Below are 27,577 nucleotides of genomic sequence, written 5' to 3'. Positions count from 1 at the left end.
TGGCATTGGGACTTTATGGCCATTGATGATTTGAATTCCTCTGTGAATCTGGGCCTTGATAACTTCCTCTATTTCCTCTATGAAAATTGGTCTGTTTAAGCTTTTATCTCTAAAGAGATCCCTTTTGGTAAACTATATTTTCCTAAGAAATTATCTATTCATGCCTTGCTTTTAAAGCTTGTTTCCATAGAGGTACACAAAGTAGTTTCTTAGAAATTTAAAATTTCTTATGTTTCAGTGGTTGTTTTCCCTTTGCTATTTCTTAGTTTGTATACTTGGGCTTTGTCTCCCTTTTTCTCTTAAGTTAGCTGGTGGCTTATTTATTTTGTTAATTAAAAAAATGGATTCTGATTGATTAAATTAGATCTATTGCTTTCCTCCTCTCTACCTTATTCCTTCTGCCTTTATCTTTAATATCTTCTTCTTTGTGCTTTCTTTTGGTTTGCCTTATTTTTTCTCATTTTTTTGAGTTGAAATTAAATTTATTTTCATTCTTTCATTTTATTGATATAAATGTTTAAGGTTATAAATTTTCTCTGATCACTGCTTTAAATGTATCCCATGAAATCTGATATGTAGTATTTTCATTATCACTATATTTTAGAAATTCTCTAATTATATTTTATATTTCTCTCTTCCTGAAGAGTTGTTTAACAGAAGGTTTTTAAATTTTCAGATGTTTTCTTTGTGACCCTTTATCTTGATCAATTTTTGTGGATGTTCCATGTGTGCTTGAGAAGAAGATGAATCCTCTATTATCAGATATATATATCTATATATGCACTATTCAGTACACAGTCTTTAGATCTTCCGTATTGATTATATGGTTTAGGTCTTCTATAACCTTATCGATACCTTGTCTATTTGTTCTGTCTTGTAGTGAAAGTGGTGTATTAAAATCTCCTATGTAAAATATATTTCTATCTGTCTCCTTGTATTTCTATCCTGTCTCCTTATTATTAGGGTATTTGGAGCATAGATATTTATAACTATTATATCTTCATTGTGAATTGTGACTTGTAGCATTAAAAAGTTTTCCTTAGTGACGTCACATCGTGGCAGAGTGAGTTTTCCCTGTAATCTCTCCCCTACAACCTACAATGAGAAGGACATTCATACTCCAACAGAGGACATTCAAACACAGCACGAAAAACGTTGGAGAGACCCATGCAGCCATACGATGGAGAGCAGAGAGGCTGGAGCCCCCCTCAGAGGAGGTGGAATGGGGTAAGAGAAAACTTGGCACCCTCCCCCAAAGACTGTGGCCCAGGACCACGAGAGGCCTCTGACAGGGAAGAGACAGGAGAGGGGACATTGTTTGCAGGGGCATCAAGGATCCCAAGTGCCCTTGCAGCCTAGAGAGTAGCCCTCTACTGGGGTGAAAGCTTTTGTAGTGGATGACCTTATCAAGCCAACACCCCAGGAGAGCAGATAGCGAGAGAAGAGTGAGAAAATCCTGAGAGCATGCAGGAGAAAGAGCCCCTCCCCCACCTGCCCAGCATGGCTCCAGTGCCTGGGATCTTGGCTGAAGGCAGAGGGCTCAGAATATGTAGCTCTTGACCACACCAAGTGGTGATGGGCGGTAACTGTGACCAAATAACACCAGGATGTGAAAAAACAAAGTCACTCGCTCTAGCAATACCAAACATTATATTAGATCTCCAGACCAGAGAGAAAATGACATTTACCCAGAAATCAGTCCTGGGGACACAGAAATATGTAATCTAAATGAGAATTCAAAATAGCTATCATCAAAAACCTCAATGAGTTAAAAGAGAATGTAGAGAAATAATTCAATGAGTTCAGGAGCTACTTCATGAAAGAGATTGAAGTTATAAAGAAGAATCAATCAGAAATATTAGAGATGAGGGGCCAGCCCAATGGCCGAGTGGTTAATTTTGCGTGCTCTGCTTCAGTGGCCCAAAGTTTGGCCATTTCAGATCCTGGGCACGGACATGGCACCACTCATTAGGCCATGCTGAGGCAGTGTTCCACATAGCACAACCAGAGGCACTCACAACTAGAATATACAACTATGTATTGGGGGGCTTTGGGGATAAGAAAAAAAAAGAAGATTGACAACAGTTGTTAGCTCAGGTGCCAATCTTTAAAAAAAAAGAAATATTAGAGATGAAAGACACAGTGGAAGAAACAAACCAAAATATGGATTCCATGAATGCTCAAGAGGACATCATAGAGGAGCGTATCAGCATAATCAAAGACAGACATGTTGAAATGCTCCAATAGAGGAGGAGAGAGAACTAAGACTAAAAAGAAATGAAGGAAGTCTCTGAGAAATATCCGACTCAATTAGAAAATGCAACAAAAGAATTATAGGTATTAAAGAAGGAGAAGAGAAAGAGAATGGAGCAGAAAACTTCTTCAAAGAAATAATATCAGAGAACTTCCCAAACCTAGGGAAGAAGATAGAAATCCATGTGGAAGAGGCTACCAGATCTCCTAAATGTGTCAGTGTAAAGAGACCTACTGCAAGGCATATAGTAGTGAAACTGGCAAAAGTGAATGACAAAGAAAGAATACGAAGGGGAGCAAGGTGGAAGAAAATAACCTACAAAGGAACCCATCAGGCTTTCAGCAGATTTATCTGCAGAAAGCTTACAGGCTAGGAGAGACTAGAATGGCATATTCAAATCTTTGAAAGACAAATTTTCAGCCAAGAATACTCGATCCAGCAAAGATATCCTTCAGATATGATGGAGAAATGAAAACTTTCTCAGACAAACATAAGCTAAGGGGGTTCGTAGCCACAAGACACCCCCCTACAAGAAATCCTCAAGAAGGCCCTCATATCTGAAAAAAGAAAGGGAGAAAGGGGTTACAAAGCATGGAGTAAGAAGATGAATAAGTAGACAGAATCAGAGCAAGATAGTAAATACTCAAGTATAATATTAAAGACAAAGGAAGGAAAACACCAAAAACAAAGGTAATCTTGTTATTTTAACCACAAACTCATAACATAAGATGGAATAAGATGTGAGAAAAACAACTTAGGAGGGGAAGAGGAAAGAGACTGAATCGGTTTAGTCTAAGGAAATAAGAGGCCATCAGAAGAGGGACTGTCTTATCCATGAGATTTTGAATACAAACCTCATGGTAACCACTAAACGAAAAAGTAGAACAGAGACACAAATAATAAATAAGGAGAAAACAAAGAAACACAACATAAAAAACTACATAACTTGACTGATAGACCAAAATACACAGGACGAGAAACAAAGGAAATGCAGGAGAACCAGAAACTGAGTGATAAAATGGGAGCATTAAGCCCTCATATATCGATTATCACCCTAAACGTAAATAGATTGAATTCTCCAATAAAAAGACAGCGAGTGGCAAGATGGATTAAAGAACAAGAACCAACAATATGCTTCCTCCAGGAAACATCGCAGCTCCAATGACAAACACAGGCTCAGAGTGAATTCAGGGATGGAAAATGATACTCCAAGCTAATGGCAAACAAAAGAAAGCAGGTGTCACAATATTTATATCAGACAAAGTAGACTTCAAGAAAAGACAGGTAAAGAGAGACAAAGAGGGGCAGTATATAATGATCAAACGGACATTCCATCAAGAAGAAAGAACACTGAAAATATCTATGCACCCAACACAGGAGCACCAAAGTTCATAAAGTAACTATTAACAAACCTAAAAGAAGATATTAATAATAACACAATAATAGTAGAGGACCTCAACACCCCACTCACATGAATGGATAGACCATCCAGACAGAAAATCAACAAGGAAACAGTGGAATTAAATGAAAAGCTAAACCAGTTGGACTTAATAGACATATATAGAACATTCCATCCAAAAACAGCAGAATACACATTCTTCTCAAGTACGCATGGAACATTCTCAAGGATAGACCATATGTTGGGAAACAAGGCAAGCTTCTATAAATTTAAGATTGGAATCATAATAAGCATCTTTCCCAGTCACAATGCTATAAAGCTAGAAATTAATTACAAGAAGAAAGCTTAGAAAGGGACAAAGATATGGAGACTAAACAACATGCTATTGAACAATCAATGGATCACTGAAGAAATTAAAGGAGAAATCAAAAAATATCTGGAGACAAATGAAAATGATAACATACCATACCAACTCATATGGGATGCAGCAAAAGCTGTAGTAAGAGGGAAATTCATCGCAATACAGACATACCTTAACAAACAAGAAAAATCCCAAATAAACAATCCCAAACTACACCTAACTGAATTAAAAAAGAACAAACAAAGCCCAAAGTCAGCAGAAGGAGAGAAATAATAAAAATCAGAGCAGAAATAAATGCTATGGAAACAAAAAAGGCAGTAGAAAGGATCAATGAAACAAAGAGCTGGTTCTTCAAGAAGATAAATAAAATTGACAAACCCCTAGCCAGACTTACAAAGAAAAAAAGAGAGAAAGCTCAGATAAACAAAAGTAGAAATGAAAGAGGAGAAATAACAAAGGACAACACAGAAATACAACGGATTATAAGAGAACACTGTGAAAAACTATATGCTAACAAAATGGACAATCTAGAGGAAATGGATAAATTCTTAGACTCTTACAACCTCCCAAAGCTGAATCAAGAAGAAACAGAGAATCTGAATAGACCAATCACAAGGAAAGAGATTGAAACAGTAATCAAAAGCATCCCAAAGAATAAAAGCCCAAGACCAGACGGCTTCTCTGGGAAATTCTACCAAACTTTCAGAGAGGATTTAATACCTATCCTTCTCAAGTCATTCCAGAAAACTAGGGAAGATGGAACACTTCATAACACATTCTACGAGACCAACATCACTCTGATATCAAAGCCCGACAAAGAAAATACAAAAAAAAGGAAAACTATAGGCCAATATCACTGATGAACTTAGATGCAAAAATCCTCAACAAAATTTTGCCAACCTGAATACAGCCATATATCAAAAGGATTATACATCATGATCAAGTGGGATTTATACCAGGGACACAGGGATGGTTCAACATCCACAAATCAATCAATGTGATACATACACCACATCAACAAATTGAGGAATAAAAACCACTTGATCATCTCAATAGATGCAGAGAAAGCATTTGACAAGATCCAACAGCCATTTATGGTAAAAACTCTTAACAAAATGGGGATAGAAGGAAATTACCTCAACATAATAAAGGCCATATATGACAAACCCACAGCAAACATCCTACTCAATGGGGAAAAACTGAACACCATCCCTCTGAGAACAGGAACAAGACAAGGATGCCCACTATCACCATTCTTATTCAACATAGTACTGGAGGTTTTGGCCAGAGCAATTAGGCAAGAGAAAGGAATAAAAGGAATCCAAATAGGGAGTGAAGAAGTGCAACTCTCACTGTTTGCAGACGACATGATCTTATATATAGAAAACCCTAAATAATCCATTGGAAAACTATTAGAAATAATTAACAACTACAGTAAATTTGCAGGGTACAAAGCCAATTTACATAAATCAATTGCTTTTCTATACTCTAATTACAAACTGACAGAAAGAGAACTCAAGAATACAATTCCACTTACAATCGCAACTGTAATTACCTTGGAATAAATTTAACTAAGGAGGTGAAGGACTTACACAATGGAAAGTATAAGACTTTATTGAAAGAAATTGATAATGACCTAAAGAGATGCAAAGGGATTCCATGCACAGGGATTGGAAGAATAAACATAGTTAAAATGTCCATACTACCCAAAGCAATCTACAGATTCAGTGCAATCCCAATAGAATCCCAATGACACTCTTTATGGATATAGAACAAAGAATCCTAAAATTCATATGGGGCAACCAAAGACCCCAAACTGCTAAGGCAATCCTGAGAAAAAAGAACAAAGCTGGAGGTATCACAATCCCTGACTTCAAAATGTACTACAAAGACATGGTGATCAAAACAGCATGGTACTGGTACAAAAACAGGCACCCAGATCAATGGAACAGCACTGAAAGCCCAGAAATAAAACTGCACACCTACAGATTGCTAATCTTCAACAGTGGTGCCAAGAACAGCCAATGGAGAAAAGATAGTCTCTTCAGTAAATGGTGTTGGGAAAACTGGACAGCCACCTGAAAAAGAATGAAAGTAGATAATGATCTCACACCGTACACAAAAATAAACTCAAAATGGATCAAAGACTTGAAGACACATCCTGAAACCATAAAACTCTTGGAAGATAATATAGGCTGTACACTCTTTGACATCGAATTTAAAAGGATCTTTTCAAATACCATGTCTTCTCAGGCAGGGGAAACAAAAGAAAAAATAAACAAGTGGGAGTTCATCAGACTAAAGAGCTTCTGCAAGGCAAAAGAAACTAGGACCAAAGTAAAAAGACAACCCATCAATTGGGAGAAAATATTTGCAAATCATATATCTGATAAGTGGTTAATCTCCATAATATATAATGAACTCACACAACTGAACAACAGAAAAAACAAACAGCTCAATCAAAAAAATGGGCAGAGGAAATGAACAGACAGTTTTTCAAAGAAGATATACAGATGGCCAATAAACACATGAAAAGATGTTCCACATCACTAATCATCAGGGAAATGCAAATCAAAACTACACTAAGATACCACCTGACACTTGTTAAAATGGCTATAATCACTAAGACTAAAAATAACAAGGGTTGGAGAGGGTGTGGAGAAAAGGGAACCCTCATCCACTGCTGGTGGGAATGCAAACTGGTGCAACCACTATGGAAAACAGCATGGAGATTCCTCAAAAAACTAAAAATCGCACTACCGAACGACCCAGTTATCCCACTACTGAGTACCCAAGCAATTTGAAATCAACAATCCAAAGTATCATAGGTACCCCTGTGTTCATAGCAGCCCTATTCACAATAGCCAGGACATGGAAACAATCCAAGTGCCCATGGACTAGTTATTGGATAAAGAAGATGTGGTATTTATATATAATGGAATACTACTCAGCCATAAAAAAAGACAAAATCATCCCATTTGCACCAACATGGAAGGACCTGGAGGGAATTATGTTAGGTGAAATAAGCCAGACTGAGAAAGACAAACACCAGATGATTTTCCTCATATGTGGAATATAAACAAGCACATGGACAAAGAAAACAGTTCAGTGGTTACCAGGGGAAGGGGGTGGGAGGTGGGCACAGGAGGTAAACGGGGGCACCTATGTGGTGACAGACAAGAAATAATGTACAAGTTGTACACATTGTGAAGTTTCACAATGATGTAAACTATTATGAGCGCAAATGATTAAAAAAAGAAAAGAAAAAAAGTTTTCCTTGTTATGTTTAATGCTTTATTGCTTGAATTCTGCTTTGTCTGATATCGAGACTGAACCCTCTTGCTGTTGTTTCCTTTTGCTTACTCTACTTTTGCCAATTCCTTTACTTTCTGAATTCCTTTGTTCTAGCTGTTTTTCTTGAATACAGTATGTAGTTGGTTCTTACTATCTGAATCAAAGTGAAAATCTTTTTCTCATAATAGGTGAATCAAACCCATTCATATTTATTGATGGGACTCACATAATTGGTCTCAATTTTGTCATTATTTTATAACTACTAGATGTATTATGTTATATTTACTGTATTTCTCTACGTGATATATTTTCTTTGCTCTTTTTTCATTTTTGACTTCTTTTGGTATTTAGGAATATTTGAGATTTTGGCTTTGTATTTATCTCTTTTTTTAATGCCCTTAGTCCCTGTTTTTATTTATTTTATTTTATTTTTTTGAGGACGATTCGCCCTGAGCTAACGTCTGTGGCCAATCCTCCTCTTTTTTTGCTGAGGAAGACTGGCCCTGAGCTGACATCTGTGCCCTTCTTCCTCTACTTTATATGTGGGACGCCTACCACAGCATGGCTTGACAATCGGTGTGGGCGTCCACACCCGGGGCCCGAACCGGCAAACCCTGGGCCACTGAAGCGGAATTTGTGAACTTCACCTCTGTGCCACTAGGCTTGCCCTCCTGTTTTTAAATATAACCTTTTATTATCTTGTTTTTCAGTTTTCAGTAATATCCTTTGATGCCCACCTTTTGCCTAGACAACAATCAGTGAGCTTATTCTTTCCTCTTTCTTTCTCCTTTCTTCTTCCATTTTTAACTTGTATTATTTCTGTATATTAGTCTTCCAACATGTTTAGTATTAAACCTACCATTGAATGTATTAAATTAATCCCATTGCTGAAGTTTCCCCAAGTTTATCTCTTGATTGGATGAAGGTTGATCTTTACTACATTCTTCAAAAAGGGCTCATAGGTACAGAATTCCTTGAGTTTTTGCATGTTTATAACTATTTTTCTATTACCTTAATGCTTGAAAGCCTGTTTATCAGGATATAAAATTCTTGGTTCACACGTTTTGTTCATGAATTGTTCTAGAATGCTGTTCCATTCTTTCCATGATTTGTAAGCTGATTTTGAGAACTATGACACCTATCTGTTTCTCTTGTCCTGGCAAATTATTTGATCTTTTTCCTGGAGGTGCCGAGAATTTTTACTATATCCTTAAGCCTAACAGTTGTACTAGGATATGTCTCAGAGCTGATTGTTTCAGATCAGTTTTCCCAGATGCTTGCTAGGCCCTTTCAGGTATATGTAGATTCAGGTCTTTTTTGTTTTTGGAAAGTTTTCTCAGATTATACTTGTAAATATTATTTCTGTTCCTTTGTTTTATTTTTGGTCTTTAGGGATTCCAATTATAAGTATGTTGGTTCTTTTTTGTCTGCCTTCGATTTCAACCATTTTCCGACCTTTTTTTACTGTTTTCTTTCTTCATTTTCATTTACTTGTTTGTTTTCTCTATGTTATTTACAGGCTGTTATTACACTTTTGTTCAAATGTGTTATCCCTTGGGTATCTTGTAATTTAGACTCCATTTCTTACTTGATTTTGTCATTTCCTTTTATTTTTCTGACCTCAATCAACTCTTATTTTATTCCTTCTTTTCTTTATATATTAAAAAATCCATTTCTGGAGCTAGCCCATGGCTTAGTGGTTAAGTTTGGTGCACTCCACTTTGGTGGCCCAAGTTCGCACATTTGGATCCTGGGCATGGACCTACACCACTCCTCAGCCACACTGTGGCAGTGACCCACATATAAAAAGTGGAGGAAGATTGGCATGGGTGTTAGCTCAGGGCTAATCTTCCTCAGAAAAAACAAACAAACAAGCAAAAAAAAACCACATTTCTGTTCTTCATTTTTGAGTTTCTTATTTAAGGTGCCCCATCCCCCAATATCCATACCCCAAATGCTTATTTGTAGACCTGTAATTGAGTTTGGAGAGCTATATTATAGGTTTTTTCTGCTTAATGACTCATGTTTTGGAGGAATATTCATTACCTAAAAAGGTATTTTTAAATAGACTTTATTTTTTTAGAGCAGTTTTAAGTTCACAGAAAAATTGACCAGAAATTTCAGAAATTTCCCATTTACTCCCTGCCCCCCATATGCAGGACTTGCCTCACCGTTAACATCCTGCACTGGAGTGGTACATTTGTTACAAGGGATGAACCCGCATTGACATACCATTGTCACTCAAAGTCCAAAGTTTATATTAGGGTTCACTCTTGGTGTTGCACATACTTTGGGTTGAACAAATGTATAATGATGACATGTGTCCACCATTAAAGTTTCATACAGAATAGTTTCACTGCCCAAAACATCCTCTGTGCCCTGCCTGTTCATCCCTCTTGTGCTCCCGTCCCCCAGCCCTGCAACCACTGATCCTTTTACTATCTCCATAGTTTTGCTGTTTCCAGAATGTCATATAGTTGGAATCATACAGTATGTAGCCTCTTCAGATTGACTTCTTTCACTTAGTAATATGCATTTAAGTTTCTTCCTTGTCTTTCCATGGCTCGATAGCTCATTTCTTTTTAGTGCTAAATAGTATTTTATTGTCCAGATATACCACAGTTTATCCATTCACCTACTGAAGGATATCTTGGTTGCTTCCAAGTTTTGGCAGTTGTGTATAAAGCTACTATAAATATCTGTGTGTGAGTTTTTGTGTGGACATAAGTTTTCAACTCATTTAGGTAAATACCAAGGAGCGTACATGCTGGATCATATGGTACGAGTATGTCTAGTTTTGTAAGAAACTGCCAAACTGTCTTCTAAAGTGACTGTACCATTTTGAATACCCACCAGCAATGAATGAGAGAGTTCTTGTTGCTCCACATTTCTTGCCAGCATTTGGTATTATCAGTGTTTCGGATTTGGGCTGTTCTAATAGATGTGTAGTGGTATTACATTGTGGTTTTAATTTGCAATTCCCTAATGATATATATTGTTAAACATCTTTTTAAATGCTTAGTTTCCATCTGTATACCTTCTTAGGTGAGGTGTCTGTTTTGTTTGTTTGCCTAGTTTTTAATCGAGTTCTTTTTATATTTTGGATAACAGTTCTTCAAATACATTTTTAGCAAATATTTTCTTCCAGTTTGTGGCCTATCTTCTCATTCTCTTGAAGATAGAAAGATTTTCATTCTTATTTTCTATTTTTCCCATTTATAGTAGCTCTGTATAGATGAATCCTTCTTGCATCTTTGCAATTAGTGGACAGGTTTGGTGGTTTGGGATATTTACAAAATTCCCAGTTCAAGAATGTCATCTTTCGTTAGTAAAGTTAAATTATACTTTCTTTTATCAATGCCCTTAAAAATATACTTTTGGAGGTTAGGGGAAGGGGTTTGTATCCTTGATTTTTTTTTGGTTTAGTAGGATGCTAATTTTACCTCTTGCTTCTTTTTGCCTTTACCACACAGTCACCACCCCTCCTTTCATTTCCTTTTCTCTCCCAAGAAGCTTTGTCTTCCCAAGACTGCCTCGTTGAGTCCTTCTCTAGTCAGTGCCCTGATGTCCTGGGACTCTTTTTTCAGTTTCTTTGCACTTAGGGTGTACTTTTTTTTTTTTCTGGGAGTGGATTTATCTCAATCCCTTCTTCTCTTGACACTTCCTATGTATTAATTAGGATTCTTCAGAGAAACAGAATTAATAGGATATATATGTGATGGTTAATTTTATGTGTCAACTTGACTGGGGTAAGGGATGCCTGGATAGCTGGTAAAACATATTTCTGGATGTGTCTGTGAGAGTGCTTCTGGAATACATTACCATTTGAGTTAATAAACTGAGTAAAGCAGATAGTCCTCCCCAGTGTGGGTGGGCATCATCCAACCTTTTTAATAGAACAAAAAGGTGGAGGAAGGGTGAATTCTCTCTCTGCTTGAGGTGAGACATCCATCTTCTCCCACCCTTGGACATCTGTGGTTCTGGTTCTTGAGCCTTTGGACTCAGATCAAGATTTAGACCATCAGCCCCTCCATTCTCCAGCCTTGGACTCAGGTTAAAATTACACCACCAGCTTTCCTGGTTCTCCAGCTTGCAGATGGCAGATCGTGGGACTTCTTGGCCTCTATAACTACATCAGCCAAATCCTATAATAAATCTCCTCTTATATATATCTATATATATCTTATTGATCTTGTTTCTCTGGAGAACTCTGAACATATATATAAAGAGATTTATTATAAAGTACTGGCTCATGCGGTTGTGGAGATTGAGAAATCCCACAATCTGCCCTCTACAAACAGGAGACCCAAGAAGGCCAGTTATGTAGTTTGAGGAGCCAGAGAGCTGATGTTGTTGTGGATTCCAATGCAACTCTGAAGGCCTGAGAACCAGGAGCACTGAGGGAAAGAGATAGATGTCTCAGATCAACAGTCAGACAGAAAGAGAGCGAATCCTCCCTTCCTCCCCATTTTTATTCTATTTGGATCCTCAGTGGATTGGATGATGCCTACCCAATCAGGAGGGCAATCTGCTTTGCTCTGCCAGTGCAAGTGCTAATCATCTGGAAACACCTTCACAGGAGCACCCAGAAGTAATGTTTAACCAGATATCCGGACATCCATGATCCTGTCAAGTTGTATGCTAACATTAACTATCACAAGTCCACCTTTTGTCAACTTGACACTTACATGCATCTCCTTAAACCATACTTAACCTACAAATAACAATGCAAGGTCATAAAAGACGATAACAAGGTCATAATTCTGCTTAACATGATACAAGTATTGTGTGTATAATTGAAAACACATTAACCCCTTCACCCAAAGAGGAGGTAAAGTCCTTGAGTGACGTTTACTCTTCTTTTTGATATCCTATAACTTAAATACTGTGATGTAAAATTAACAATACTTAAGTGGTACGGTATAAAATCAATCCATTTTGTTACATGATAAGGGAATAAGAGAGAGAAGAAACAGATATTTGATCTATATGTGTACACATACAAATTTACATGTTCTGGACCAGCCCTGTGGCTGAGTGGTTGAAGTTCCACACTCTCTGCTTTGGTGGCCTGGATTTGCAGGTTCAGATCCCAGGCATGGACCTACTCCACTCATCAGCTGTGCTGTGGAGGCATCCTACATACAAAATAGAAGGATTGGCACAGATGTTAGATTAGGGCTAATTTTCCTCAAGTGAAAAAAAGAAAAAAGAGGAAGATTGGCAATGGATATTAGCTCAGGGCGAATCTTCCTCACCAAACATATATGTTCTGTGGAAGAATACTCATGACAATTATAGTCCTTGTTTCTGTAACTGGTCATGTGGTCATAGCTGGTATTGGTAATTATCTTTTTCTACTATTCCTTCTATATTTCCTTTGTCTTGATCAAGCACCTTGGCCAATCATGGTTGTTTACCTGCTGGGGTGACCCAAACCTTCATTCCTGAAGGGTCTGTGTCATTAGTAGTCCTGCCTGGATCAGGTGTTGTAGTTTTCCATTTACCTTAATGACAGCGTATGGTGATACTAAGAGGTGCCCTAAGGGATCTTCTGTAATCCAGACATACTCTTCCGTACCTCCATTGTGGAGTCACAGTCCAATTTCCCCTTTGTAGTCAGGATCAATCACCCCGCCAGCCCCATAACTTTCTTCTTTGCCTGTTGATCCAGAGGCATGAGGAATTCAAAGTGGCCAAGTGGCACTCTTCACTTTTAGTTCAATGGAATCATTGTGTCTCCTGGTGGAAGTGTTCATTGCTTCGGAACTAAGACGTCTAGGCCAGCAGGGGATAAGGTCATGGGTACAGGAAGCAAAATTTTGCTAGTGGGTCACTGAGAGTAATAGTAAGTGGTGACACTCCCATTTTCACCCCTTGATTCCTGAACCTGTGAATCTTGACTATGGGAGAAAAACACCATATATCCAACACTGATTCATTGCATATACAGCCTTCTGGAGAACCTCGCCCAAGCCCCAAAAGGTATTGACACCCAGGTGGTGCTGCAATTGTGTTTTCAAGTGGCTATTTCACTGTTCTATCAAACCAGTTGCTTCAGGATGGTGGGCAGCATGGTAAGACCAGTGAATTCCATGAGCATCGGCCTGTTGCTGCACTTCTTTCACTGTGAAGTGAGTTCCTTGATCAGAAGCAATGCTGTATGGAATAACTTGATGGTGGATAAGGCATTCTATAAGTTCATGGATAGTAGTTTTGGCAGAAGCATTGTATACAGGGAAGGCAAACACATATCCAGAATAAGTGTCTATCCCAGTGAGAACAAAATGCTGCTTCTGTCCTGCCACAGTGGCCACTTTGTTCATGAGCCCATTGGGCAATGACAGGTGTGGCTTAGGAAGAGGCTGACTGGTATCCACAGAACAGGTCATCCTGTCCACTTGATTATTAAAATCCTCCTCTGCTGAGGTCACCCTTTGGTAAACATTCACATGCGACACAAATATCTTCACTTCCCCCTCCCCCCATTCAGAGAGGTCTATCCTTTATACTTCTTTCCCAAATTTGTCACCAATTCATATCCCTGAGTTCATTATTTCCTTTCACCACTTTGTCCAGACACATTAGGAACAACCAGCCAAGCTTATTGTTTTTGTTAGTTTTCTATATATGTTTGAAAATATCATATAGACAGTCACCCAGCTCCTTGCTTTTTATAAGTGGTTGATTCAGAGTATCGGATGGACATATTTTGTGTATCTCTACTGCCAGATCACACCATGGACTATCAATGCTTTCTTTACACTGGAAATAGAGTCATTGGTGTCTTTAAATCTAATGAGATTGGAGAGCCAATTCTGAAGCCAGGTACATGAGGGTTACTGTAAGTATTCAATAAGATTATCTTTTAACCTTGTTCCCAATACAGACATAGACGAAAAGTTAATCTTTTCAATTTGCTGTTTTCTGCTTTAACCTGAGGGATGACTCAAGAGTCACAAGGATTTATGCACTTGTTTTGCAGAAGTAAAAGAACACCTTCAAGAAATTTCCAATCACCAGATAACCAGCCTCCAGCTGCCGTTGACACCCACAAGTCAGATTGCCTAAGGACTTAGCTGGAGTGAAAGAAAACTTAAAGTAACTTCACCATTACTCTTTGTTTCTCTGAAGTTCCACCTCCCAAGCCCCTTAGCTCTATAAAACCCCCTGCTTTCTTCTCTTGTTAAGGCAGATTTGAGCAAACCTATCCTCTCTCCTTGTTTTGGCCAATTCGAATAAACCTTTCTTCATCTCCAAACGCCAGTATCTCAGTGATTGGCTTACTGTGCATTGGGCACACAAATTTGAGATTAAGAGCTTCAGTATCAATTCCATAAACCTCAGAACCAATTCAGAAAACTCACCCTTAAAATTCTTTTCTTCTGGAACCATTCCTGGTACCCAAATCTGTATTAGTCAGGGTTCTCCAGAGAAACAAAACCAGTGGGATGGATATATATGTTTATCTAATATGTATATTAGAAAGAGAGATTTATTATAAGGTATTGATTCATGCAATTATGGAGGCTAAGAAGTCCCACAATCTGCCCTCTGCAAACTGGAGACCTAGGCTGGCTGTATTGCTCAAAGACCTGAACGCCAGAGAACCAGTGTTGTAGATTCCAGTCTGAGTCTGAGGGCCTGAGAATGAGGAGGATTGAGGGCATGAGAAGATCAGTGTCCCAGCTCAACAGTCAGAGAGAGAACGAATCCTCTCTTCCTCTACATTTTTGTTCTATTCAGGCCCTCAATGGATTGGATGATGTCCACGATGCTGGGGAGGGCAATCCACTTTACTCTACCAGTTCAAATGCTAATCTCTTCTGGAAACATCTTCATAGGCACACCTAGAAATAATGTTTAACCAGATATCTGGACATCCATGATCCAGTCAAGTTGACACATGAAAATTAACTGTCATATTCTAGCTCTCTGCAAAGGCTTGTAGCAGGAGCTCAAGAAATAGCTCTGCTAGATATTGATGTCTTTTTTTTTTTTTTAATCTGTTTACAAGTAATTTGAGGTTTGTAGTGTTCTCTGTCTTCTACTTATGCTCAAGACATGGGATTCGTGTAGCTCAGCTTTTATTCTTTTCGTTGATCTTATAGTTTTTAGAGGATATGTAAATATTCCAATTTTGCTCAGTGACGCAGAAGTCCCTCTCTTTATCATTTATGATAAACTTTTAATTTCAGATTACTAATTTTGTCAACAGCCATGTCTGTTCTTTTTTGTAAACTCATAAATTTTTAGATTTTGTCATTGTCTTAGTTCTACTCTAACAAAGTACCATAGACTGGGTGGCTTATAAACAACAGAAATTTATTTCTCACAGTTCTAGAGGCTGGAAGTCTGACATCAGGGTGCCGGTGTGGTCAGGTTCTAGTGCGAAACCTCTCCCAGGTGGCAGACTACCAACCTGTATCCTCGCATGGTGGGAAGAGGGTGAAAGAGCTCTGTGGAGTTTCTTTTATAAGAGCCCTAATCCCATTCCTGAGGGTTCCACCCTCATGACCTGATAACCTCCTAATATCATTGCTTGGGGGTTAGGATTTCAATATAAGAATTTTGGGAGGACATAAACATTCAGGCCATCACAGGCATCACTCATTCTTTCACTGCTTCCTTTTCATAACAGGCTGTTTTTGTATTATGGATGCAGTATCCTTTCAAGAGTCTGAGATTACTAACTAGAAAATATATAAAAGTACTTTTCTGTTTCTTTCATTATTTCTGTTTCCAGGCTGGTTGTTCTGTTTGTTCACCTCAATCTTTCTCTTTGATGCTTTGGTTTTATTCATTTCAGAAGGCCTTTGGTTACCTTTTCATACTTATGAATGAGGGTTATATTGTTAGTATGATTATCTGGCTTGTGTTTCCTTTGCATTTGGGTCAGTCTGTTTAACCAAAGTCCTTGCCCTTGAATGGGAGGAGAATGAGGCCGTCTGACTCTGCAACAGCGGGTAGATCCTGTAAACAGATTTCCCTTTAGTCTGCTAGACTAAGGAGTAGGCAGGACCTTATTTTTCATAGTAGAGGATTTTGCCCTGGAGGCATAGTTTTTTAGTTAATTTACTTCTAGAAAGACCTCCTTTCATAGTCCTCCTTTTGTAGTCTTCTCTTCTGAGGGCTGGAGTTTCTTCAAGGTCTGCTCTGCCTTCTCCCCAGCTTCAAAACTCATAGGCTCTCTCTAAGCCAATTTACTTTGTAAAGGAAGGCACTCTCACTCCTACAGATGGGGGGACAATTGCTACACCCAGCTGCTCTCTGTTCACAACTGCCTAAGCAACTCCAATGTTGGTCCATACACTGGACATCACCTGGAAGCTTGTTAGTTTTGGGGAGGAAGAAATTTCCTCTACCATTCTAGGTACTTCTGGCTGCCCTAAGAATAAAACTGACGTGTCACAGATTAACGTAAGAAAAATCCAATTTAATTTCATACGTATGAGGGTTCCACGAGAATATGGGGGGCTCAAGGACAAATTGGGCAGTTGAGGCTTATATGCCAACTCAAGCTAGGAAGAATAGGGTAGTGGTTTGGGACTTCAAAGGGAGGAAGGCCATTCACATGGAGATGAAAAAGCAAGTGTTTGGTAAACAAATGTTTGCTGGGCTGTGCAGAGACAATGTGACACAGAGCAGACTCTGATCTCCACCACCGTACCTAGCCCATATTCTTTGTAGATCTCTCTGGTGATAGCTCCATTCTGGGAAAAGGCCCTTTATCTAAATTCTTTTAGGCAATTAAAGGGGAGTTAACAAGAAAACTTCCCAGAGTCTTCTGTTTTAAAAATAATCAGCCTAAATTAATCCCTCCCAAAGAGACAGATTTTGAGGTGGCAGATTTTGCTCCCCAACATGAGAAATGCAGAACCTGGGGCTTTATGCCAGGCTTCTTGAATCGGAATTGGTGTTTTAGTGAGATCCTCAGGTGATTGATGAGGACATTCAAATTTGAGATACATTATTGTATGTGACTCTGTAGTTAATTACTCTGCCTCTCCTGTTCTCTGTCCCCACCTGCTTCGAGACTGAGAGTGTTTTGGAGGGCCACTAAGGAGCCCTCGAGTGTTTTTTCCCCTCTGTTTTCAGCATCATTCGAATGAGGAATTCATTCATAGCCACAATCCCAAAAAGATCTGATCCTTTTCTAGTGACATTATCTATCTTTGCTTCCCCCAAAGGATCCCTTAGTTTTTTCCGTTTTTAAATATTTAATGTATATTCTAGAAATGAGCATCATTTAAAGAAAGTTGTGGTGGGGTGTTTTTGTGGAGGGGATGGGGTCCATAAGACCATCTAGAAGCATTTTATGCCGATACTTCAAACAACTGCATTTTATTTTATGTCTGTATGTACAATAAAAAAAAAAAAACCCAGGAATGTAATTTATTCATATATTTACTCATTCGTGATGGGTTTTCAGGCTTACAGATACGTTATTGTTCATCATACCTGTTTCTCTTCCCATTAAAAAAAATGGTCGGGGGAATGGAATTTGACACGTGGAAGCTATAAAGGAGGGACTATTTGAATTTAGGGCAAGGCCGCCTTATTCTATGAGCAGCCTGGCAGAGAATTACATTGGCTTAGAGGCAACAGATCCCGTTATTCAATGTGTCTACTGGAGCTGGATGGGCATCTTGCATGGATGTACAAGGGGATTCCTTCATTGTCAAGGGGCTGAACTAAGTCATTGACCTGTTCCTTTCTCCTATAAAGGGGAAGTATTGCCTATTCTGTGAGTGAGTAGAGTTGATTCCTAAAGTTTTAAGCCTATTATAACTCTAGATTTTTTGCTCATAAAAAATCTAAGGTGGGGGGGCCTGCCTGGTGGCATAGTGGTTAAGTTTGTGCACTCTGCTTTGGTGGCCCAGGGTTCACAGGTTCGGATCCTTGGCTTGGACCTAGTACCGCTCGGCAAGCCACACTGTGGCGGCATCCCACATAAAATAGAGGAAGGTTGGCACAGATGTTAGCTCAGGGCCAATCTTCCTCACAAAACAAACAAACAAACAAAACCCAAGAGCATTTGGTTTTTTAAAAAATCTTTAAAATTTGTAAAGAAATTATAGAAAAATTTAAACATATGCAAATTCAGAAGACTCATATAATAAACATCTAAGTTTCTAAGACCCAACTTCAACAATTATCAATTCATGGACAATTGTGTTTCATTTGTAGCTCTACCCACATTCTCTCCTACCATTATCTTGAAGCAGATATTGTATCATTTCATCTGTAAATGTTTCAGTATGTATTTCTAGAAGACAGATTCTTGGCCAGCCCCAGTGGCCTGGTGCTCAAGTTCAGCGCACTCTGCTTCAGAGGCCTGGGTTCAGTTTCCAGGCATGAACCTACGCCACTCATCTGTCAGTGGCCATTCTGTGGTGGCAGCTCACATACAAAAAGAGGAAGATTAGCAACAAATCTTAGCTCAGGGTGAATCTTCCTCAGCAAAAAAAAAAAAAAAAAAAAGAGAGAGAGAGAGACTCCTTCTATAACATGATAATACCATTATCACATTGTGCGATATACCTTAATATCACCAAATAATGCAGTTTTTAAATTTCTCCAATTATCTTTTTTTATTTTATCTTTTTATCTTTTTTTCTTTGTTTGTTTGAATCAGGATCCACAAAGGGGAGAGGGGTGCATTGCCATTGGTTGTTCTATAGATTCTCCGTCCTTCTCTCACCCAAGAACCATTGCTGTTCCTCAGAGCACTGTTCTTTGCTGGCTTTTCTGTGCAGCAGGAGCACATCTGGTTCTCCTCATTGGTTTGGGCAAGGAATTGCCGTTATCATCAAGGAGGACACTGGAGTCACAGCCTTCAGTCCATTCTAAATAAAGACTTTAATTTTCCTACAGAAAAAATGGGAAGTAACTTTCCACTCTGGATGAAGCATCAAAGAATATATCAAAAGGTAAGGTAAGGTGAGGTTTTAGGTTTGAGAAGAGAAGGAAGATATGAGGAAGATTCTGAAGTATTCAAGAGATTAAATTGTCCCCTACGTATTCCATCCTTAATTTGAGATTACCTTATAATGTCTTCCGAACTCTATAAAAATTATCAACTGAATTTGTAGGAATACCTCTGTGGTCTCTAGGGACTTGAAGTCACTTTATAGAATTAGAGAGTCATTGAATGTTAAAGTTGGAAGAAGTGTTTAAGATGAGCTTGTGCCAGCCCACCATTTTGCACATGAGGATGTCAAGACAATGCTGTAAGACTGGAAAACATTATGAAATCTTTACTTCTGAATTAGAAGAATTTTTTTTTCTTTTGAGGAAGATTAGCCCTGAGCTAACTACTGCCAATCCTCCTCTTTTTGCTGAGGAAGACTGGCCCTGAGCTAATATCCATGCCCATCTTCCTCTACTTTATATGTGGGACGCCAACCACAGCATGGCTTGCCAAGAGGTGCCATGTCCGCACCTGGGATCTGAACGGTGAACCCTGGGCCACCGAGAAGTGGAATGTGCAAACTTAACCGCTGCGCTACCAGGCCGGCCCTGAAGAATATTTTTTTTAAAAAAACAAAAAGCATAGGCTAATCATTCTTACTTCTATACCAGGAACAACTTTGAGCACTATCATTCAGAAGGCAATTCCTAAGACTACTTAAGATCAAAGTGTAACAGTCAACAAACATAAATAGTCCTAAAAAGTAGTTTGATTTCCTCCAGTAAGAAGCCCCATAGGCAGTATGCCAGAGAAAGTTGTATTAGAGCTTGGAATTAGACATTTGAATTAAGGTTGCCAACTGTCCCGGTTTTCCTGAGACCGTCCATGTTTTAGCACTGAAAGTGTTAGCGCCGAGAGTTCTTCTACCTGCCACAGGACAAGCCAACAGTCAAGAGGCAAGGTGGTAGGGGAGAAAGGGCATTTATTAAGCAATAAGCTGGCAAATCAGAAGATGGGGGGACTAACATCCAAAAGAGCCATCTTACAGAACAAAGACAACAGGCCAGTTATATAGGGACTGGTCTCCGGGTAGGGCAGACATCTGATCTTAGTTCCTGATAGTCTTTGTTGTATTAGATATGCGTCAGAGACCAGAGCAAGGCCCTATACCCTGATTTAGTTTAACAATAATAAGAACAAAATCTTTAATATGTATAGTAAAGATTACTGTTTACGTGAGTGGCCCTAACAACACTCCTGTGCCCAGGAAACTACTCAGGTCTGGACAAACTGGGATGGTTGGTCACCCTATGTTTGACTCAGTTCTTATAGCAATCCAGCAAAATTTCAGTTAACCAAAGTATTTTCTATACCTAGGTTACCGAAAAAGGTAAATCATAGGAAAGTATATTAGCATGAGAGCCTAAGTGAGAAAGTAAATGCCACATCCACCACAGAACTGCTGTGGTATTTTGTGGTCAGAACACATCTTACACTTACATATTTATATTTAGTCATATTCTAAATGACAGGTTTGACTCATCAAAAATTCAATTCTGTTTGTTATGGAAAAGTTACTAAGATTGGAAAATGTGGGAATATAGTGTTAAAATATCTTCCAGACCAAGAGAGTATGGATTTTGTGTCATGAGCATTGGTCTCAGAGTCTGACCACTTCAACTGAATCTTAACTCTGCACATAGTGTGTGACTTTGGGCAAGTAATTATTATTTTTTAAACATCTCTGAGGATTCGTTTCCTCATCTATAAAGTGGAAATATTATCACCAACCTGGTTGTGAGGATTTTATTAAATAACATTTATGCAGGTGTCTAGCACATCATAGGACCCTGAAAAGAACAATAGAGATCAAAAAGAACAATAGTGTTAAGAGAACAATAGAGATTAAAACAGCCAAGTGTTACTTAAAGAAATACATGGTTCAGAAACTCCATTTCCTGTGCATTCGGTTTAGTTGAGGTTTTGACCCTTCTGTTGCACCGGATAGAATGGACCCCCGCCCCCAGTTGTTGATATTACTGCACATTGTTTAGAATATGTACTTTATGGGAAGTATATTCAAAATCATTGTTGTGATTCATTATCTCTTCTTCCTGAACTGTGGCCTGTACACAATTGTGTCAGGAGACACAGCCCTTTATGTATACAGGTATTTTCCCAGCAGGTCCCACTCTGTTTACCCAGATGCTCTGTTCTTGGAGCATGGATGGAGCTAACAAGAGCCTTGCTGTGAGGGGCATTTGCCCTCAGTGTGGCCGGGGAGGCCATATATGCTGGCAGCTGCTTATTTCGTAGATCAAAGACAAGCCTGTGTTTATGTACTATATGCTATATTCCTCTCCCGGCTCCACCTTGTTTAAGAGCCCCAGATGCTCCCTTAGAACATTCTCCACTGATTATTTGGTTTAAAGAAAAAAGAAAAGAAAACACTAGTAACAGCAACATATGCAAAATAAAACTGCCGCAAGGTACAAGTATATCTGCTGTGAGAAAAAATTGAAGGGGAGCCATGGGATGGGGTTTTTAAAGGCATGAACATCAGTATCAGAGAGCTGAGACTGAAATCCAGTTTTGCTAGTGTGATATCAAGCAAGTTATTTTATTTCTATCAGCCTTTGTTTCTTTATCTGTAAAATGGAGATAACATCATCTTTCCTAAGATTGTGAGATAAAAAATAAATATGCCTGACAAACGATAGGAACTCAATACATAGTAGCTATTGTTATCTAAAATTATCATTGTTGTTATTAAAGTCCGTTTGCTTCTGCTGTACTACGGAACTGTTTTGCTCATTCTTGTATCCTCTTTGATCAGCCTCACGTGTATTGGGCACTCCATAAGTATGGATATTTGTTTTTAAATTTTATAATATTTTTCCTTTTTCACAATTTGAATTTACTTAATTGTTTGGGTTCTTAAACTGAGTTATAATTTACATATAGTAATGTATACAAATCTCAACTATATAGCTTGATGAACGTTTACCTGTTTATATACCATGTAACAACCACCCAGATCAGAGTAAAGAACATTTCTGCAAAGGTTCCCTTTTGCTTCTTTTCCATCAATATCTGCACCCCTACTCTCTCATTTCTTTACCTCCCTCCACCAAAGAAACCACCATTTTGACTTTTATCACTATTGATTAGAAAAATTGCAAAATACTTGCAATCTAAACAGCCACCTCTAAATAATCCATAGACTAAAGAAGAAATCACAAAGGAAATTAGAAAACATTTTTAGCTGAACAATAACAAAAACAATATATCAACATTTATGCGAAGTAGCTACAGCAGTGTTTAGGAGGAAATTGTAGATTTAAATACTTGTATTAAAAGAGAGAAAACGTTTTAAATCAATCATCTAACATTCCACCTTAAGAAGTTAAAAAAAGAGAATGGCAATTAAACCTGAAGGAAATTATAAACAAAAAAAAGAGAAATGAATCAGAAAATGGAAGAATAATCGAGTTGCAATTTAATTCCTCAGTGATCAGAAATACACCCTGTATGATTGCAGTTCTTTAAAATTTGTTGAGATTTACTCTATGGCCTAGGGTAATGGACTGTTTTGATAAATGTCCCATGTGCATTTGAAAGGAATGTGTGTTCTGCAGTTCTTGGATGTTGAATCTTCCAAGTCAGGTTCTGTATCCTTACTGATTTTTTGGCTGCTTGTTCTATCAGTTACTAAGAGAGAAGTGTTAAAATCTCTAACTTTGATTGAGGATTTATCTATTTTTCTTTTAGTTCTGTCACTTTTTGATTAATGTATTTTGAAGCAATGTTACTGCATACGTACATGTTTAGGATAGTTATGTCTTCCTGATAAACTGACCCTCTTGTCTTTATAAATCATTTATCTCTGGCAATGCTCCTTGTCTTGAACACTACTTTTTCTAGTATTAATATAGCCACACTGGCTTTCTTATGATTAGTGATTGGATGGTATATGCTTTACTGTCCTTTTTCTTTCAATCTATCTCTGTCCTTATGGTTAAAGTGTAATCACTGTCTCTTGTAATCAGTGTTTTCACTCTGACACTATTTTCCTTTTAAGTGGAGTAGTGTAGGGGTGGCTTTGTGGCCAAGTGGTTAAGTTCATGCACTCTGCTGCGGCAGCCCAGGGTTTTGCCAGTTCGAATCCTGGGTGCTGACATGGTACTGCTCATCAGGCCATGCTGAGGTGGCATACCACATGCCACAACTAGAAGGACCCACAACTCAAAATACACAACTATATACTGGGGGGCTTTGGGGAGAAAAAAGGAAAAATAAAATCTTTAAAAGAAAAGACAAGAATCTTGTATGTAAGATAGTCCATTTTCTGATGGCCTCTTATTTCCTTAGTCTAAACTGATTCAGTCCCTTTCCTCCTCCCCTCCTAAGTTATTTTTCTCATGTCTTATTTCAACTTGTGTTATGACTTTGTGGTTAAAGTGTCAAGATTGTCTTTGTTTCTGGTGTTGTCTTTCCCTTTAGCCTAATGCTGTAGTTGAATGTTTGCTATCCCATTCTGATTCTGTCTACCTATTTGTCTCCTTACTTTGTGTTTTGTGACCCCTTTTGCCCTTTTTTTCTTTTTTCGGGTATGAGGGCCTTCTTGGGGATTTCTTGTAGTGGGGGGGGTCTCATGGCTACGAAGTGCCTTAGCTTTTGTTTGTCTAGGAAAGATTTAACTTCTCCTTCATATCTGAAGGATATTTTTGTTGTATACAATATTCTTGGCTGAAGATTTTTATGTTTTAAAATTTTGAATATGTCATTCCATTCTCTCCTAGCTTGTAAGGTTTCTGCAGAGAAATCTGCTGAAAATCTGATAGGAGTTCCTTTGTAGGTTATTTTCTTCTGCCTTGCTGCCCTTAGTATTCTTTCTTTGTCATTCATTTTTGCCAGTTTTACTACTATATGCCTTGCAGTAGGTCTTTTTACATTAACAAATCTAGGAGATCTGGAAGTTTCCTCCACACATATTTCCCTCTCATTCCCTAGATTCTCTGATATTATTTCTTTGAATGTGCTTTCTTCTCCATTCTCTTTCTCTTTACCTTCTTGAATACCTATAATTCTTATGTTACATTTCCTCATTGAGTCAGATATTTCTCAGAGACTTTCTTCATTTCTTTTTAGTCTTAGTTCTCTCTCGTCCTCTGTCTGGAGCATTTCAACATGTCTATCTTCGATTATGCTAATTCATTCCTCTATGATGTCCACACAAGCATTCAGGGAATCCATATTTTGTTTTATCTCTTCCACTGTGTCTTTCATCTCTAATATTTCTGATTGATTCTTCTTAATAGTTTCAATCTCTTTTGTGAAGTAACTCCTGAACTCATTGAATTGTTTCTCTATAATCTCTTTTACCTAATTGAGTTTTTTGATGATAGCTATTTTGATTTAATTGTTTAGTTTACATATTTCTGTGTCCTCAGGATTGAGTTCTGGGTGCTTATTGTTTTCTCTCTAGTCTGGAGATTTGATGAATTGCTTCATGGTAGAAGGACGGGTCTTTCCCATTCTGATATTATTCGGTTGTAGTTACAGCCTATCGCTACTGGGTGGGGGTTGAAAGCCATGTGTTTTGAGCCCTCTGCCTTCAGCCAAGATGGCGCCATCTGGGTTGGGGGGTGGCGCTTTCTCCTGCGTGCAGTCCCAGGTTTCCTGATCAGCTCTCGCTATCTGGTCTCCTGGAGTCTTGGCTTGATCAGGCCACACCACGCAAAAGCTTTTGCCCTGTTAGAGGGCTTCCCTCTAGGCTGCTAGGGCCTTAGGGAGTCCTTGGTGATCCCACAGATATGCGACCCCTCTCCCACTCCTTCCCTCTCAGAGCCTCCCATGGCAGTGACTGCAGTCTTTAGGAGAGGGAGCAAAATTCTCTCTTACCATGTTCCAGCTCCTCCGAGGGGGGCTCCAGCCTCTCCAACCTCCGTCATGTGGCTGCGTGTCTCTGCAAGGTTTTTGTGCTTTTAGGATATTTTCTTTTGGAATATGGTTGCTCCGTTTTGTTGTATGTTGGAGGGGAGAGAGTCCTGGGCAAGTTCACTCTGCCATGATGCTGATGTCACTCCTCTTTGCATTTCTATTAATTTTTAACTTTATGCTGGATATCATAGATGATATTTTGTAGAGGCTTATCTACTTACAAACAGTATTAAGTTTTGATCTGACAGGCAGTTAAATTACTGGTAGAGTGCCTTGCTCTTTTTGAGGCCTGGTTTTAGATTTTCTTAGGGCAAGTCCATTTCCATTTTGTCCTTCGTCCTAGAGTGTAGCCTTAATCCTATAACAAGTCCTATGGTGTTTCATTTATCCTAGAGCATGGCCTTTCCACCTAAGTATAGAGTTTCACCTGAATGCCCAGGGTATTCATCAAAGTCTGTCTACTCTGGCTGGGCCAAAACACCAGTTGTCTCTCCCCAGAATGAGGCAAGCTTCATAATTTCTCATTAGTTATCACATGTGTAGCCACTTGGAGTAGGTCAGCCTCTTGGAGTCTCACCCAAAATTGTGGGGCCCAGGAGTTAGCTAAGCCTTAAAAGGGAATTTCCATGAGGACTGTCTGAGGCTTCCCTTCTTGACAGCCACTCCGCTCAAATCCTGGCCACTTTTGCATTTACAATCTCCAATCTCTTCCTCTTCTACCCAGTCAGATCACCCCTCCTTGCACTATGGCCTGGTCTGGAAAATGTCCCCAGTGAGAGACCCTGGGTCATTGTGGAACTAGGATAATGGGTTGGCCCAGTATTGCTTACTTCACATCAGCTACTTATGCTTTCATGAAAAGTTTTCTTAGAACTTGTCTTATTCACATACAGACACTTTTTATGGTAAAGCTCACCTTTTACCTAATATTAAAGAATTATTCAAGTTTACTATAAGCCAACTACTTTTTATGTACTTGTTCTCCTTTAATCTCCATGAAAAGCACATAAGAAATCATCATAATAATACTTATACAGTGTTACCAAGTGCCAGCACTTTTCTGAGGAATTTATACATCTGTACCATACATACTCACTTAATCCTCACACCAACCCCGTAGATATGTACTAGTTTTAAAAAATTTTATTTATTTATTTATTTTTTGAGGAAGATTGGCCCTGAGCTAACAACCATGCCTATCTTCCTCTACTTTGTTTGTGGGACACCTGCCACAGCGTGGCTTGCTAAGCGGTGCATTCCTCTTCCTGGGGTCTGAACCAGTGAATCCTGGGGCCACTGAAGCAGAGCGCAGGAACTGAACCACTGCACCACCAGGCAGGCCCTCACTGTGTACTATCATTGTTCCTACTTTACAGATGAGGAGTCTCAGAAACTATAGAGGCTGAGTAAATTTTGCCCTAAAATACACAATATATAAATGGTAGAGTACAGGTTTCAAACCTAGGCAGACTGGCTTCAGAATTTGTGCTTTTAGCCACTTCGCTATTGGTGGTATTGTTCTCATTTTACAGATAAGGAAACTGAGCTCTAGAGAGTTAGGTGGTCTCCCCAGTATCTCAGTGCCGGAAAGTGGCAGCACTATTTGAACTAGATTCCAAAGCCTTTGCTCTTTCCTTTATACCATAGTTCCTCCCAAAGAGAGAGAGAAAAAAATATTTTCCCTTTTAGGACGTTAGTTTAAAAGAATTTGGGGAGAATTTTGTGGGGACTTAAAGGGAACTTAACAGCTTCCTTTTGTTCTTAATGAAGATGGTATCTTCTTGTGCATATGGTTTGTTGGCTGTTTATACTAGGCACTGAAAGGGGGTTGTTTTTCCATGGACATATTATTTCTGAACACTTCTAGGACTCACTCCTAGAGAAGCATATTGATAGCTCCAAGAATGTTAGTCTTCAGGGTGGATAGATGGCAGAGCTCAACCTTGAGGTCCTCTGCCTGCACTGGGATGTGTGATGCTCAACTGATGTGTGCATCTTCCTTTAGGTTTGAGCATGTCTGCTCCTTGGGTGTTTCATACATTTGCCAGCCATAAACAGAGCCCTTGAGAGGATATGAGACACCAGGTATTTCTGTTTTGTTAAGGCTACCAGGCTGAGATGAGGAGAAGAAGTTGGTTCCTTTGTTAGGAAAGTCAGACCCAGTTATTCCCTTGTGCCATGCAGCGTGTTTACTCGTGAGCCTGGAGTGCCACAGAGGCTCAGAATGTGTTCTGCTGAGGGAGCCACCCAGAACCCATGTGTCTCACCTGACCTCTGATCCTGACCACCCTTTTTTGCAGTGTGGAGGCTGCCAGCATCGGATTCATCATTGTTATCGACAGACGAAGGGACAAGTGGAGCTCCGTGAAAGCTTCTTTGACACGAATAGCTGTAAATATTTCTTTTTCTCCT

General features: G+C 38.9%; 1 protein-coding gene across 8 annotated transcripts in view; it reads left to right on the top strand.

Moving 5' to 3' along the window:
• MCF2L2 (MCF.2 cell line derived transforming sequence-like 2) overlaps positions 1-27,577 on the top strand; it is a 239,842-nt gene that overhangs the window by 57,486 nt on the left and 154,779 nt on the right. For all 8 annotated transcript variants that reach the window (XM_070243320.1, XM_070243323.1, XM_070243321.1 and 5 more), the window contains one exon: positions 27,466-27,556. In XM_070243320.1, the coding sequence (XP_070099421.1) occupies positions 27,466-27,556 (91 nt within the window). The remainder of the gene's footprint in view (positions 1-27,465; positions 27,557-27,577) is intronic.

Source organism: Equus caballus, chromosome 19, assembly GCF_041296265.1.
Source record: "Equus caballus isolate H_3958 breed thoroughbred chromosome 19, TB-T2T, whole genome shotgun sequence".
NCBI classification, from domain to species: domain Eukaryota; kingdom Metazoa; phylum Chordata; class Mammalia; order Perissodactyla; family Equidae; genus Equus; species Equus caballus.
Note: the sequence above shows the minus strand (reverse complement) of the source record. Positions and strands in the feature narration are given on the sequence as shown.